Source organism: Manis pentadactyla, chromosome 12 (genome assembly GCF_030020395.1).
Source record: "Manis pentadactyla isolate mManPen7 chromosome 12, mManPen7.hap1, whole genome shotgun sequence".
Taxonomy (NCBI): Eukaryota; Metazoa; Chordata; class Mammalia; order Pholidota; family Manidae; genus Manis; species Manis pentadactyla.
The window spans coordinates 31684099-31699398 of record NC_080030.1 but is presented as its reverse complement, the minus strand read 5'-3'; the positions used below and the strand labels follow the sequence as shown (position 1 = coordinate 31699398).

Below are 15300 nucleotides of genomic sequence, written 5' to 3'. Positions count from 1 at the left end.
CAGCTTGTGAACACAACTGAATCACATGATCATAATTAGCCAGTGTGCCTCGACCAGCCACAGTCCATCCTGTTCATGTGGTGAAAACAGCTGCCATTTAAAGAACCAGACTGAGGGCTTAGTTTCCAGATGGAACAGGAAGTGTGCTGATTGAACTGACTGTTAAGTTGTAGGATAATGTGCTTAGGCCATTAAATGTACCAGCCAATTTTCACTGTGGTCTGGACTCTAAGACCACCCCACAGGTTGGGGAGGGGTGGGGGCCGAGTTGTTTAGGTACGCCCTGCTCCTAGACATAGAAAAGTCTGCAGACCTCCTGGTGGGGCGCACCTTTACCTACCTGGGAGCACTAGTAAGTTTTTCCAACGTGATTTCCAAAAGGACCGCCTCCGGAAGACGGCATTTCCAGGAGTGACGCTAAAGCTTCCTAGGCGTGGTTTCGCTGGCACTGCAATGCCATTCCCAGAAGTACTACCTTCAGGAGGCGGGTCCTGGTGGGAATGACATCACAGTATGACAAGGACTGTCAGCACACCTGTGAACAGGCACAGAGAGGTGGGCCACAGAGTACCTGCCCTTCTGCAAGCACAGCACACTGACAGTCTCCTTGTGGTGTACCTTATTTCTTTGGTCTTCTTGAAGATAGGTTTTCCTTCCTTTTCCTCTCCAATGTCAAAAAGGTCTGAATACAACTCCTTGTTCTTATGGTCTACCTGGAAAAGTGCACAACGATCGGCATTCACCAGGTTTTTTGCATATATCTAAAGACAAGTAATAAAACAAGAGTAAGCCAATGAGAAATTCAAAGGTAAACTTTATCAGAAATAAATATTAATTCAGCTAGTCTATACTGTAATTGTGTGTGAAATCAGCATTATAACTAATATACATATATAAATAGAAAAAATAGATGTGTACAATCTTTTGAATGTGCTAACATTCACAGATATGAACATGAACAAATGAAGAGCTGCTATGCACAGGCCGCAGTGCTGGATGTTGAAATACTACAATACTCATCTTTAAGCATCTGCCAGATGGGCAGGAGCCTGATGGGGCTCCACAGAGGTGATGGTGGGCACCATTTTTGCATGCTACCTCTACTTTGAGAGTACTGTGGGTGCACCTGGCCCTGTGCTCCCACAGCCTTGCTAAAGCTGGCCAATGCATGCAGTCTACATAAGGCACACTCCTTGATGGCCTGGCTCTGGTGACCAGGGGAACTTGTGTTCCTGGGTCCCATGGACTGTAACAATTGGAGAGTTCTTGGCAGACCACCACTCTCAGGGCACTACACACACAGCAAGACTGAAACCCACCCCCAGTCTTTCTGGTAAAAGGCCTATTTATTTGTCCTGGAGCTTCATCCTGGGCAGGTTTCAGCTCAGGCACACATCTAGAAGCTACAGAGATGCTCTTCTCAAGGAAGGTATGCTGGCAGACACCATCACTGTACCCTCCCTCAGCATCACTACCGCTCTCTGATATCGTCCAGAAAGGAGCTTGTATGGAGACACATTTTTGCAACTGTCATCCATGGGACACCTCCAGATTCCCTGGTCTGTAGGCTAGAAAGGTTTACTATGCAAATCCACAGGACTGCATATATTTGCATAGTTTAAAAGCTGTTTCCAGAAGGTCTGAATTCCACTAAGCCTAAAACTAGGTGCTGAATAAGATCTGTCCTTCCGGAACAGGTCTAGGCAGACCCTCAACAATTGAAAACTATCAAGACTAAGTCAGGCTGCTCAATCACAAATGTTCGAGAGACAACCAAGAGCTAGAGCAAGGTTGAATGATAAAGTTCATTGTCTACACAGGGCCACTTCTTCAAGACTGGGAAAGGCAGTTGTTTTGCCTAGCACACAGAAACAAACAGAGTGAAGTAAAATGTTTCTAATGAAATGGCAACATAAAACCTCAGGAAAGGGCCTTAAGGAAATGAATACAAGTAATATACATGACACAGGGTTCAAAGTGATTGTCATACAGATGCTCACTGACCTTAAGAGAAGAATGGATGAATGCAGTGAGAAGTAACATTATACTAGATGGTGAAAAGTTGAAAGCTTTTCCTTTAAGATCAGGAACAAGACAAGGATATCTATTCTTGCCACTTTTGTTCAACACAGTATTGGAATTCTAGCCAGAGGAATTAGACAAGAGAAAGAAATAAAAGGCATCCAATATTTAAAGAAAAAAGTAAAACTGTTCCTAGCTGTGGATGATAACGTTTTATACACAGAAAACCCTAAAGACTCCACCAAAAACCTGTTAAAACTAAAGAACAAATTCAGTGAAGTTGTAAGGTAAAAAATCAACATGTAAATGTCTTTTGCAAGAAAGAGAAATTAAGAAAACAATCCCATTTATCACATTTTTTAATAGGAATAAATTTAATCAAGGAGGTGAAAGAACTGTACACTGAAAGTAATGCCACTGATGAATGAAACTGAAGATACAAATAAATGGAAAGCTATTCCATGCTAATGAATAGGAAGAATATTGTTAAAATGTCCATATTGCCCAAAGCAATCTACAGATTTAATGCAATGCCTATCAAATACCAAAGGCATTTTTCACAGAAACAGCACAAACAATCCTAAAATTTGCATGAAACCACAAAAGACCCTGAATAGCCAATGCAATTTGAAGAAAGAAGAAAAAGGTTTGGAAGTACCACAGTCCCTGATTTCAAGCTATATTACAAAGCTATAACAGTCAAAACAGTATGGTTTAGGCATAAAAATAGACACATAGACCAATGGAATAAAATAGCCCAGAAATAAGCCCACATACATATGGGTCAATTAACTTAACGCAAGGAGAAAGGAATATACAACAGGAAAAGGACACTCTCTTCAGTAAATGGTGCTGGGAAAACCAGACAACCACATGCCAGAGATACTAGATTAGTATCTTACATCATACACAAAAATTAACTCAAAAGTAGATTAAAGACTTGAATGTAAGTCCTGAAACCATAAAACTCTGAGGCAAAAATATATGTGGTAAGCACCTTGACACAGGTCAAGGCAATATTTTTTTGCATCTGACTCCAAAAGCAAAAGTAAACTACTTTTATTTATTTTACTACTATTATTTATTATTTATTTACTTACTAAATAATTTATTTTATTCATTTTTACTATTTTGACATATTCAGTACTATGTTGAACAAAAGTGATAAGAATGGGAATCCTTGTCTTGTTCCTGATGTTAAAGGAAAAGTTCTCAGCTTTTCACATTCTAGTATGATGAAAGCTACATTAAAAAGCTTCTGCACAGCTAAGGAAGCCATCAACAAATGAAAAGGCAAACTAATGAATGGGAGAAAATATTTGCAAATCATATATTGATAATGGATTAATATAAAAAATATAGGAAGCACTCATACAAAAAAAATAACTCAAAAAAGTCTTTAAAAATAGCAAAACACAGACAATCTGATGTAAAAAATGAGCAAAGGAGCTGAATAGACATTTTTCCAAAAAAGACACAGATGGCCAACAGACACATGAAAAGATGCTCAATATCACTAATCATCAGAGAAATGCAAATCAAAACCACAATGAGATCACTTCACACCTGTTAGAATGGCTAGTATCAAAAAGATAGGAAATAACAAGTATTAGTGAGGATGTGGATAAAAAGGGACATTTGTACACTGTTGGTGGGAATGTAAATTGGTGCAGCTATCATGGGAAATAGTATGGAGGTTCCTCAAAAATTAAAAATAGAACTACCATAAAATCCACTTCTGGGTATTTATTCTACAAAAATGAAAACAGTAATTTGAAAAGATAGAAACACTTCCAGGTCCACTGCAGCATTACTGACAATAGCTAAGACATGGAAACAACCTAAGTGAACATTATTCAGCCATAAAAGAGAATTAAATAAATCTTGGCATTTTTTACCATATGGGTGAACCTTGAGGATATTACGCAAAAGAAATAAGTCAGACAGAGAAGACAAATACTGTATGATCTACCTCATATGTGGAATCTGAAAAAAGCAAATGAATGAAAAACAAAACAAAGCTCATGGACATGGAGAACAGAGTTGCCAGGAGAATGGGGCTGAACTGGACGCAGAGGGTCGGGAGTTATAGACTTCCAGTTGTGAAGTGGAAAGGCCACAGGGCTGTGCTGTACAACGTGGAGACTAGTCAGTGGCACTGTGGTGCATATTTGAAGGTTTCTGGGAGAGTAGATCTTGAAAGTTCTTATCAAGAGAAAAAAATGTAACTTTTTATAGTGCTAGGTAGTGTTCAATTAGACTTATTGCGGTGATCATGTTGCAGTGCATACAAGTGTTGCCGTATTACCTTTTATACCGGAAGCTGATATAACGCTCTACGTCAATTATACCTCAATAATTTAAAAACACCACACAATCTCTGTTGTTTCAGAGAAAAAAGTTTTTCTGTTTGGTGATAGTGTTATAGGATATGTTGGAAAATCAAGAAAATCAACTGTAGACAATTACTGTAGTAAGAAAGGCTTCTGTTTTAAGATGTGACCCTAAGCATATTTGCCTGCTCATTCTTTCCAAATACTACTCTTTCACTTTGAAATGACACTTATATGTCAAAAAGAAATTAATAAAGAAATTCTGAACATATTTCAGTAACACTTATGAACTCCTAGCATCAGGTCATTCTAAAGGCCTCACCTCTCATACACACGTACACAGACATACACATACAGGTTCACTTGTAAGTGGAACACAATTCTTGATAGCAACAGTGGAAGTAAGTGGACATATATCTTCAAATATCTGAGGAAAACTTATTTTTAAGCCTAAAAGTCTTTACCAAGTCAAACTAGCATTCAGTCATAAGGCAAAATAAAGATACATCAGAATTACATGGTACTCAGAAAATTACTACCTTTAAACTACTTTGGAAAGGGAGGTAAGATCAAGCAAAAATAAAATAGATAAATTCAAGACAGTGTGTGAGACCTGGGATACAAGAAAAGAGTATAGAGCAAAGAAGCCACCAAGACTATAACAAAACTAAAACTTGTTCAAAATCATATCTAAGAAATTACAGATGTAATATAACAAGTTTATTAAAATAGACCTAAAATATCTGACTGTACCAAGAAAATATGTAAGGTAAAAAGGTAAAAAAGAAGGCATGGAAGTAAGCTATTTGTTTATCTTGCTATTAAATGGGTCATAACAGACACTGTTATTCACTAATTAAGCCTGGAGCTGGCAAGACCAGTTCTGCCATATTGTGGGAAGGGACCGCCTGCTGACAAGGACCACAAACAGGCAAGATGAGCAGACAGAGGACGACATAAGTCCTAAAGATACAGGGAGCCCGCAGGTCCAGTCATTACAGAGGTCTGAATACTCAAGGGTTTTACAGTGATGTGAGTCACATCCCCTTTTATTCTCTCCAGTTAATCTGAGTAGGTAGTTGATGTTTTCTGGCTTACACCAGAGTCCTGATTAACAAACAAGCTCAAGGCGGGTCTGATGAGAGACAAGACAGAGAGAGAAATCTTCACTAACTGCGTTACAGATGAGGAAAGGAATATAAGTACAGATCAGAAGAATATTTAAAATATCCACAAATTTACAAAGTTCATTTGGAAGTCTCATTCACTGATTCTCAACAAGCAGCTGAGCCACCTCATCACAGAGCATCTGAAAACAAATATAGGCATTTCTGTTTGCTACAAGGACTGGGTGGTGATGGCGCTCTTGGCATTCAGGGCTCAGAGGTTAAAGATGCTAAACATCTGCAATGTTCAAGTTGATCCTGTGGAAGGACAAATAGTTCTGCCCAAAGTGTCAGTATCATCCCCACTATGAAACACCGAACTAAGTGAAATGATCATCTAGGGATTTAAAGATTACCCAAATTTGCTCATCTGGAAATAAGAAATCTCATTTATATCCTCAAAAAGCCTTTACAAGAAGTATGACCTCATCCTCCCTTGTCTCCTCTAAGCTAGGGTTAGCTTTTCAAAACAAAGTCAGGTCTTCTACCCTTTAGCTTAGAAGCCAAAACTCCCTAATGAGGCCTGGATGACTTGGAACTTCCCAAGGCATTTCTACCAGGGCATTCTGTTCCTTCTTCCTCTGAAGTACACCCATCTCTCCTCTTTGCCTGCTTCCACTCATCCCTCAGATCTGGGGTCATGTCCTCATGAAACCTTTGCATGGCCTCCCTATGTCAAATCTCATTATGAGCTTTTCAGTGCACTGTGTTCTGTTCCTTCAAAGACCTTAGCATGACTGCAAGCTCATGTTTACGATATTTGATTAATGTCTCTCCCCGACTAAGACCATTAAGTTTCATTAGGAGAGCCCATGAAAGTTTTTGCTCACCATTTTAGAATGCTAGCTGCTGTCCATTAGGGAATATAACAAATACCCAAGTAATATTACAGCAAAAATGGATGCTTGTTGTTCCCTTATAATTGTCCTGGTTAGAACCACAAGTACAATCTTGAAGAGAGGTGGTTAATATCTTTGCTCTTGATCATGGAGGAGAAGCATCCAGTCTTTCAGCATTAAGTACAATGTTCATTATGGGTTTTTCTTTATCAGGTTGAGAAAGTTCCTTTCTAGTCCTAGTTTTTTGGGTGTTTTAAATTATAATTGGATGTTGGGTTTTGTCAACATTCATTTTATCTGCATTTATTGAGATGAACATCTGGCTTTTATTTTTACTCCACTGTATTATATAGAGGGATTTTCAGATGATAAACTAACCTTGCATTCCTGTGGCAAGTCCCACTTCATCATGGTGAATGATTTATATTAGAAATTTCTTAAATTTAAGAAAAACTTAAGTAGAGTTGATATTGTCAACATATGGAGTCTTCTCATATAAAAAATTGTCTTATTTCCAATTTTAAAAAATCTCTTTCAATTGCATGCATTGACCATGCTTTTGTTGATTTTTTTTTTCAATTTATAGTCTTGGATTTTCAAGAAAGACAATCATTTATAATGCATATAATGATAGCAATGGTTCTACTTTTCTAGTGTTTACATTAATTTTTTTAAAAATGTGTTTGCTAGGACCTAAGGATCATTGTTGAATGGGAGCAGTGAGAATAGATATATTTTCCTTAGTGTGTGTGCTTCACTCATTCATTGCAATGTATACTTGTTATAGGTCACCAATAGATAACTTAATCAACTTAAGTACTTTTCCTTCTATTCCTAATTTGCCAAGAGTTTATACCCGACTGGATGTGGAGTATTAGAACATTTTTGTAATCCACTATTAAATGATGTAATTTTTCTAATTGATCACAATTGACATGATCCTGCATTTAGAAAACCCTAAAGAACCCATTCAGAAAGTACTGGAAATAATGAGGTCATCAGTGTTGCAGCATACAAGATCAAAGTATAAAAACCTATTTTATTTCTATACATTTTCATTGAAAAGTGTGAAAATAAAATTAAGAAACAATTCCATTTATTATATCATTAAAAATAAAAATAGGAATAACTTTACCAAAATAAGAGCAATACTTACACTCTGAAAATTACAAAACATTGTGTTTACATGTCGAATTTACCGAGTATCATAATTCTTCCAAGTGGTAAAGACACCTCAAGACAAATGCTGGGCATAGAAGCCACAGGGCATAAATATGCAAAGAAGTAAAAAGCTAACCTTTTCAAACAATAAGGCTTCTCTCTCACTTACCAACTTAACATTTCCCTGTATGGCCCCAGAAGATGACTGGTTAGCCAGAGACGGGTAAGATTCCTCAAGGGAGGAACAACCTAAGACAGGCACAGTCGCAGGGGTGTCATCAGGTGAGAAATTGGGGATCAACAGAGGTGAGGCTTAGAACCTCACCCCCCCTGTTCTGAGAGAAATCTTCTGCATACATGGATGTTTATTGCCCTTGTCTAGCTCGGATTAACACATAGTCTACAGGCACACACCTGATCATCTACATTTGCTCTCTTACAACACTAAACTATGTTTTCTACCTTTATCTCGTATCTACCTACCACTTCAGCATTTTATTAAAAATAATAATAATAAAGAGAGAAATGTGGTATCCACATATAAATCAAGTTTAAAAATCAAATGAACATTCATATTTGAACTGACTGTTTATAGTTCATAATGCATGAACAAAACCGAAAGCTTCTGTGATGACTGCCCTTGTACTGTTCACCATGTAACTTATTCACTATGTAAGAATTTGTTCTCCATGTAAGAACTTGTTCGTTATGCATCAGAAGATTGGAGACTGACGAAAATTAGGCTTGGGGTGGATTAATGATTGTGCATTGAGTATTGACCCCCCTATACAGAATTTTACTGTTGTTAACAACTATTTGATCAATAAATGAGAGATGCCCTCACAAAAAAAAAATATATATATATATATATATAAACACACTTCCAATTGTAAAATAAATAAGTAACCGGGATGTAATGTATAGCATAAGGAATATAGTCAAAATATTGTAACAACTTGGTATGGTGATAGCTGGTACCTAGAATTATCATGTATATAAATGTTGAATCACTGTGTTGTACACCTGAAACTAATGTAATACTGTGTGTCAACAACCCTTCAATAAAAAAAGAAAAACAAAAAACAAAAAAAAACATTGTGTTTAAAAAAATTCAGGCAACTTAATAAATGGAAACACACCCCATATTCATGTATGTAAGAATTAATACTAATAAGATGGCATATATATCAGTCCATATTTTATCTTTGTATTCTTAACACTCTTCACTGTTCTACAATTTCCTTAGATTTTTCTCATAACCAAAGAAGTTATTTTTCACATGCAATCAAATGTTCTTTCTGTCCAACTCGAACCATCAACATGACTCCTTATATAAAGAACTGCTGAAAGTTAACAACCCCTGAAGTCACTCTCTAAGCATCCTTGTAAATGTGCTGTCTGCACAAGTCACTGGCCTGCCACGGCACCAAAGAGAAGCAGATCAGCGCGTGTCATAAATCCTGGAGATAAGGAAATCCCTGCTGCACAGGATCACTGTATTTTGAGAAAGACCAGGAAAATGGAGAATGAACATTTATCAAAGCGTACAACAGGGCACAGATGGCACCACGGGACACGTACATCCCAGCGTGTCACTTTGATGGAGTCTCACTGGAGCACTGAGACCGTAGGACTGGGGAACAGGACCAAATCCTGCTTCCTGTGACTTCCATCTCCAAGTACCTGCCAGCCTTCTGGAAGGCAGGAATGATAAGAAGAAGACTAAACAGCATGAGCCTCAAGACCAGGGAGTGCAAAAGATATTTTGGATAACATAAAAAGAAATTAAATGTTTTTTCAAGTGTAGTTCACCACTAAATAATGACAATCTCTGAGGTTTTTTTCCAAATGTTTTTGAAAACCCATTCAAAATTAACAGAAGTAACAAGTAAATCAAGGTGACACCTCCAGATCACGAAGCACCATCTTTTATCATCTTTAAAACAGCTTTTATCTCTAATATATTAAAGACGTTTGCCAGACATTAGGACATGAAACTAAGCATCAAATGAAATATTTTTCAAAAGAAAAGATAACCTACCATTATGTGTTCAAGTAGAGAATCTATTGCGACTATGTTATCAAAATATGTTCTGAAAAAAAGGAAATAAAACCTGTAAATAATCTTCCTTAAAACACAAAACATGTTAAACTTCAGATATATTTCCCAGTTTTGTCTACATTTATATAAAATAAACATAAATATATATGTTACTTGATTTTTGTGCTCTTGTGGAAACAACCACAAGTTAGGTTTGTGTACATTTAGCAATGTACTCAGCATTAAGGTAACTTCTAGTAATAAACAATGTCTTTCATGTAAAAGACAAATTGTGTAGTTTGAAGCCACTAAGACATAGAATATGCTTAATTACCTGGTACACTGAGGAGTATACTGTGAAGAAGATGGTAAAGTAAATGGATATCCATCCCCCAGGGAACAGATTCAAAGTGTTGTATGTGGGATTTAATTGGACACTGAAAGACTTGCAAGACATTCAAATACATCGGCGAGAGGAGGCGCATAGCGTCCCCCTGTGCTCTGAAGTGGTAGTATCAGGCATCTGGGAGGTGGTAGTGAATTCTAAGAAACAGCTGGCTGAGGGGATGAAAAGAGAGCTCCCATACATCCCTAATTTTATACTTCAAAAAATAAGCGCGACACAAAGCAGCAACTTCAGACTAATTAGTGATGGGATTACAAAACTCCTTGAGGAGCGAGTTAAGTGCCGCCAAAGTGACAGGAGCAATCATGGTCAGCTGCTGCTAGTGGCCAGGGGAGAACAGGTACATTATTCTTTCGGTTAACTTGTCAGAGGACATGACCCTCAGGTTACCACATCCTGTAACATTTTTTTAGACTTCAACAATTAAGTAGCTGGGACAGATATTCCCTGTAGCAGGAAAACCGTATGAACCTACAGTTTAATAAATATCTTCTAACTGCTTCCACTGCCAGCCTAAAGGAGTTTTTCTAGGTCAAACTTCAGGGAAATGAACATTTTCTCCAAAATGATATCTGAACTACTATACATGGGAAAACTAAAATAATATCAATAACATGGTTTTAATTTACTGATAATTGTAGAAAATGCGAGAAAGGGCTTTTTTTGGAAAATAATAAACTAGAACATTTCCTCTCCTATTGCTCATTTTCTCCTACAAAAATAGAAACACTCTAGTGTCTTTAACATGTTTTAGTGAGTTCATTTAGAAAATATATACTGAACTGCAAACTGAGCTCATCACATATATGTCTATCATCCTTCACTTGTATATGGACATGGATGAGAATGTAAGTCTCCAGCCTGAGTCTGAGCCGCCATCCTCACCAGACTGGCACAGGGAGGGCTGGTCTTCCCAGGGCTGGCAGCGCCGCACCCAGCGGGCTCTCACCTCCACGGCCTGCACTTAATTTAGACCATCGATCTAGAGGAGCTACCACATCCCTAGGAACGGACACTTACTTTGATACGTCGAGTAGAAAGTCATTCAGTTCAGTCTGTTTGGCGAGGCCTCTGCATACCTGCCATGTAAAATAATGGCTGCTCATTATAAGCAATTTCTGCTTATTTAAAAATAAAAATTTCAGGAAATTATTTACCTTATCTTATTGTAGAAGTTATAACATTATCACTTTGTAAATAAAGTCAAACTAGTATCATCAACAATTCATATTTATTGAATGCTTATATGGGCCAGGCACTACTCCAAGTAGTTTATATTTATTATCTCATTTAATCACCACAAAACACTATAGGTTTGGAAGTTACTTTTATAATTAAGGCATAAAAAAGTTTAGAACCTTAATGAGGTTCAGAGTTACTAAGTGATGAAGCCAGCATTCAGATCTGGGCACCTCAAAGGTGCTCTTTAAACGTACTTTATCCTTTAAAAAATGTACTTGGGCCATTATTCCATCCATACTTGGTACTATCAAATCCAGTAAGTGCTTGATCCTCATAACTATGTATATTTTCATACAGTTATGTATCCTGTAACTATGTATTCTTTGCTCTTCCTATCATATAGTCTTCCACCAACCAAAGTTTGCTGAAATGGACTTAAAAAAATGAAATGACAACAAAAAGAAGTGGAAGACAAAAAGTAGAATAATATTGCTGCCATGTTCCTGAACTTTAAAGTCTAGTTACTAGAAAACTCCGTGCAGTTTGTGATCTTTTAAATTAGATTATATTTTCAAGAGAACCAGGTGTCTTAAAATTTAAGATGAATGTTTTCACATGCCATTTAGTGTAGAGAACGGTTTAACTTAAGAAATGGGCCATAAAAATACCAGCATTGGTGGCCAGGAGGTAACTGTTCCTGGGCTTTCGGGGGAAAAGAAAACCATAGGGCCTGCATGCTGCTTACCGCATCAATGGCTATGAAAAGGAAAGGAGTTGGTAAACAAGTGAACAGATAAAAAATTTTAGAACTAACAAGAGACCTAATATTCAAAACCAAAGCCTTAGTTTCCTTGTGAAGCTCCACCCCGCTCCCAGTGCTGCACTTAAAACACTCCGGCAGCCCCTTGCCACGCCCGAGACACACCTGCACCTGATGTATGGCTACCGAGGCCCAAGCAAGATTGGCGGTTGCGACCTGAAACAAAGTACGAAATACATTCTTCTCAGCCCCAGGCAGACATCCCAACCACAGCACTTAAGTATAAATGTATACAAAGAATTTTCTGAGGTCTCTGAGCTTTTGAATATGTTGCCAAACACTAAATGTCAAATATACACAAGATTTCTCTTACATTTCTGCATCTTTAAAATTGGATTTAATGCCCTTAAATTTGGATAAAAACAAAATAGACTGATTACAGGAGCTATTGGCCAATGATTTTAACATAAAATAATTATTTTTTTTCATTTTAACAAATTAGTATTGAGAAGGCCTATAATGACCACTTTAGGATGATGTGATATTTCTAAAACTTTGCTGACAAGTCCTCCAATTACAGCTGTTCTACTTTTATTATTCCCCTAACAAACATTTTCTGGGTGCCTGGAAGCACCAAAAACAGTTCTAGATGCTGCCAACCTAGCAGCACCCACAGCAGGATGGCCCGAGGGCGCAGTGCACAGAAGACCAGGACCAGAAAGAAAACAGGTGTAGTGCACAGTGTGTTAACTGGAGACAGGGGCTACAGAGAAAATGCATCACAGAGGGAAAGAGAACACAAGCCTGGAGCCACCCAAGCCTATGTGCCATTTTCAGGGCAACATCTGGGGACAGTCCTGAAGAAGGTGGCTGGGGGCAGGATGACAAGGACACGGGCAGTCCAAGAGGGGGAGAACAGATGCCCGGGCTCTGCAGTGGAGCTGTCGGCCCTGCTCAAGGGGTCTGATGCTGCAGGGAAGGAGGGAGAGCAGGAGACAGGTCATCCTGGTGAGAGTACAGGACACCCCCCGGAGAGGACCTAGCTGTGACAGGCAGGTCACTGTAGTATGTATAGTACACTTAATGAGCCAATTCTGATTCTGGGAAGAGTGAGTGTCACTCATTGTTCTCTAAATGTGTCTGATGCCGGAACCTTTATTCAGCATACACTCTAAAGAGGACAATTTTAAGAACATAAAGACAACCAGAAGGTGAAAATTCCAAAGTCATCTTACCACTTTATTTGACTCATAATACGGCAAACTTTTATTGTTATTGTTAAAATGGATTTCTACTCAAATAAATTACTATTTCTATTTTAATCAATTTCCTCTCCAAATAACTGCAAAACAAAAATAGACATTTTTAAGAAATATCAGTATTAGTATCAAAACACTGTTAAGTAAACTGTGGTTTTAAATACAATTTATTCACTGAACAATATCAGGGGGCACCTCCAATGTGCCAGGCACAACTGAAAACCCTAACAAGCAGTGTGCAGGCCTCACCCACCTCTTGATGACTCAGACTGAAGGCTTCTTTGCCCCAGTGCCGATACAGCTCCAGGATGCCAATCAAATCACCAATTGCAGTGACAATCGGCAAACAAAGAACAGACTGGATGCGGGTCCCTGATTCCAGTCCAGTGCCTCTTGGAAATCGCTCATCCTGAAAAATCAAGGGGGAAAGATAAGAATTCAGTGAAAGTCATGGACTCACTAAGCTATGATTTTTATTTCCATCAGAAATTGCCTAATGCTTGTAATCAAGAATAAACAGTCCTTTTCAAAGGAAAACCAAATGATGCCACTATAAACCATATTTAAGAAAATGTTTATGTTTACCATAATGGAACCTATACCCAAACACTGTTCTAATGATTTTTTAACTTTGTATAGAACTTAATTAACATATATTAATTTCATGCCATAATAAAAGTAATTATGAGGGCTAACATTTATTAATGCTTCACCTTCTATGTGCCAGAACTCTTCCACAGGCTTTACAAGGTGTAAGTCACAAGTGAAAAATACTCCAAATGCAAGCACCATATGAAGCAAATTATATATAAAAATTGTTCTATTTTTTAAGTTAGAATAAGCATAAAGTGTATGTTCATGATTAACATGCACTTAAACCTTAATTAAACCTCAAAGGCCCATATAAAGTTTACGAATCATCCAATAATTATTAACTACTTATCATAACAAACGAAACTGGTCTTAAAAATTCCTAGCTTGTAAATCACTCAAAGAAACACACAGAAATCAAATGAATTAATAATATCAAAACAATTCTATTTATTCAATTTTTGCTCTCTGTAAGAAGCTTTTCATTAATCAAAAATAGTATAAATCTATATTGTAATTTATGGATCTTTTGAAAGTTTGCATACTCAACAGAACATTTTCAAATGACAACTTCTATAGTATCTACTTTTAACACTTACTTTTTATATTGAATATATTTGACATATAACATTGTATAAGGTGTATACTATGTTGATATGACACATTTACACATTGCAATATGATGGCCACTGTAGTGCTATTTAAAATCTCTATCATGTCATATAATTATCTTTTCTTTTTGGTGATGGAAATAATTAAGATCTAGTCTCTTAACAAGTTTAATGATTAATTGCCAATTTTCAGTATACCATGGAACACTTCCTTTTAACCACTTTTCTTTTGTTTTTTGATAAAATAACCAGTTACCTGATTTGTTCAAGATCATACAGATAATTAGTGGCAAAACCAAAATTAAAACCAGCTCTCATGCCTCCCATGCAGCACTTTTTCAGAGCGGATGCAGTACACATATAGACTTGTCGGCCTACCTATCACTCTCAGTCTTAGCTCCAGTAGTGATATTTCATCACCATGCTCACAAGTACTATGGGAAATTGCAGTAAGGGATCCCTTTTGTCACAATTCCCTATATCTCTGTCCTTTGTCACCCTGAGTCTGGGCCTGCCCATGTGATTTGTTTTGGCTTTTATGAGGGTAGTAAATTTAATGCAAGCAGAAGCTTGAAAACCACTTGTATGTTTCCACTTTTCTTGGACCACTGTAACCACCATAAGGACATGGCAGGTAGCCTTTCCAGGAACTGGGGGGTGAGACACACATGCAGAACCAAGGCCATCTGAGACTAGCCAGCTCCTGAGTGACGGCCTGTTGATAACAGGTGCATAAGCCCAACCAAAGACAGCCTGCATCAGAATGGCCCAATCCATGGACTCACAGGAAATAACAAGTGGTTGTTGTGTAACACCACTAAAATTTTGGGTACTGTGTCACACAGCAATGGCTGACTCATTCATACCTATCCAACTAGGATATGAAACACAAAACAGTAATCCTTTAGTTTCATGAATATAAACATAAA

The 15300-nt window shown here is 37.5% G+C and overlaps 1 protein-coding gene across 1 annotated transcript in view; it reads right to left on the bottom strand.

The window, feature by feature from the left end:
- The window catches only part of PDE10A (phosphodiesterase 10A), a 270323-nt gene that overhangs the window by 75810 nt on the left and 179213 nt on the right, over nucleotides 1-15300 (bottom strand). The window contains exons 7-11 of the mRNA XM_057490292.1: nucleotides 13423-13578; nucleotides 12076-12126; nucleotides 10989-11047; nucleotides 9563-9614; nucleotides 619-761 (exon numbers count right to left, since the gene is read on the bottom strand). Coding sequence (XP_057346275.1) covers nucleotides 619-761; nucleotides 9563-9614; nucleotides 10989-11047; nucleotides 12076-12126; nucleotides 13423-13578 — 461 coding nt within the window. The remainder of the gene's footprint in view (nucleotides 1-618; nucleotides 762-9562; nucleotides 9615-10988; nucleotides 11048-12075; nucleotides 12127-13422; nucleotides 13579-15300) is intronic.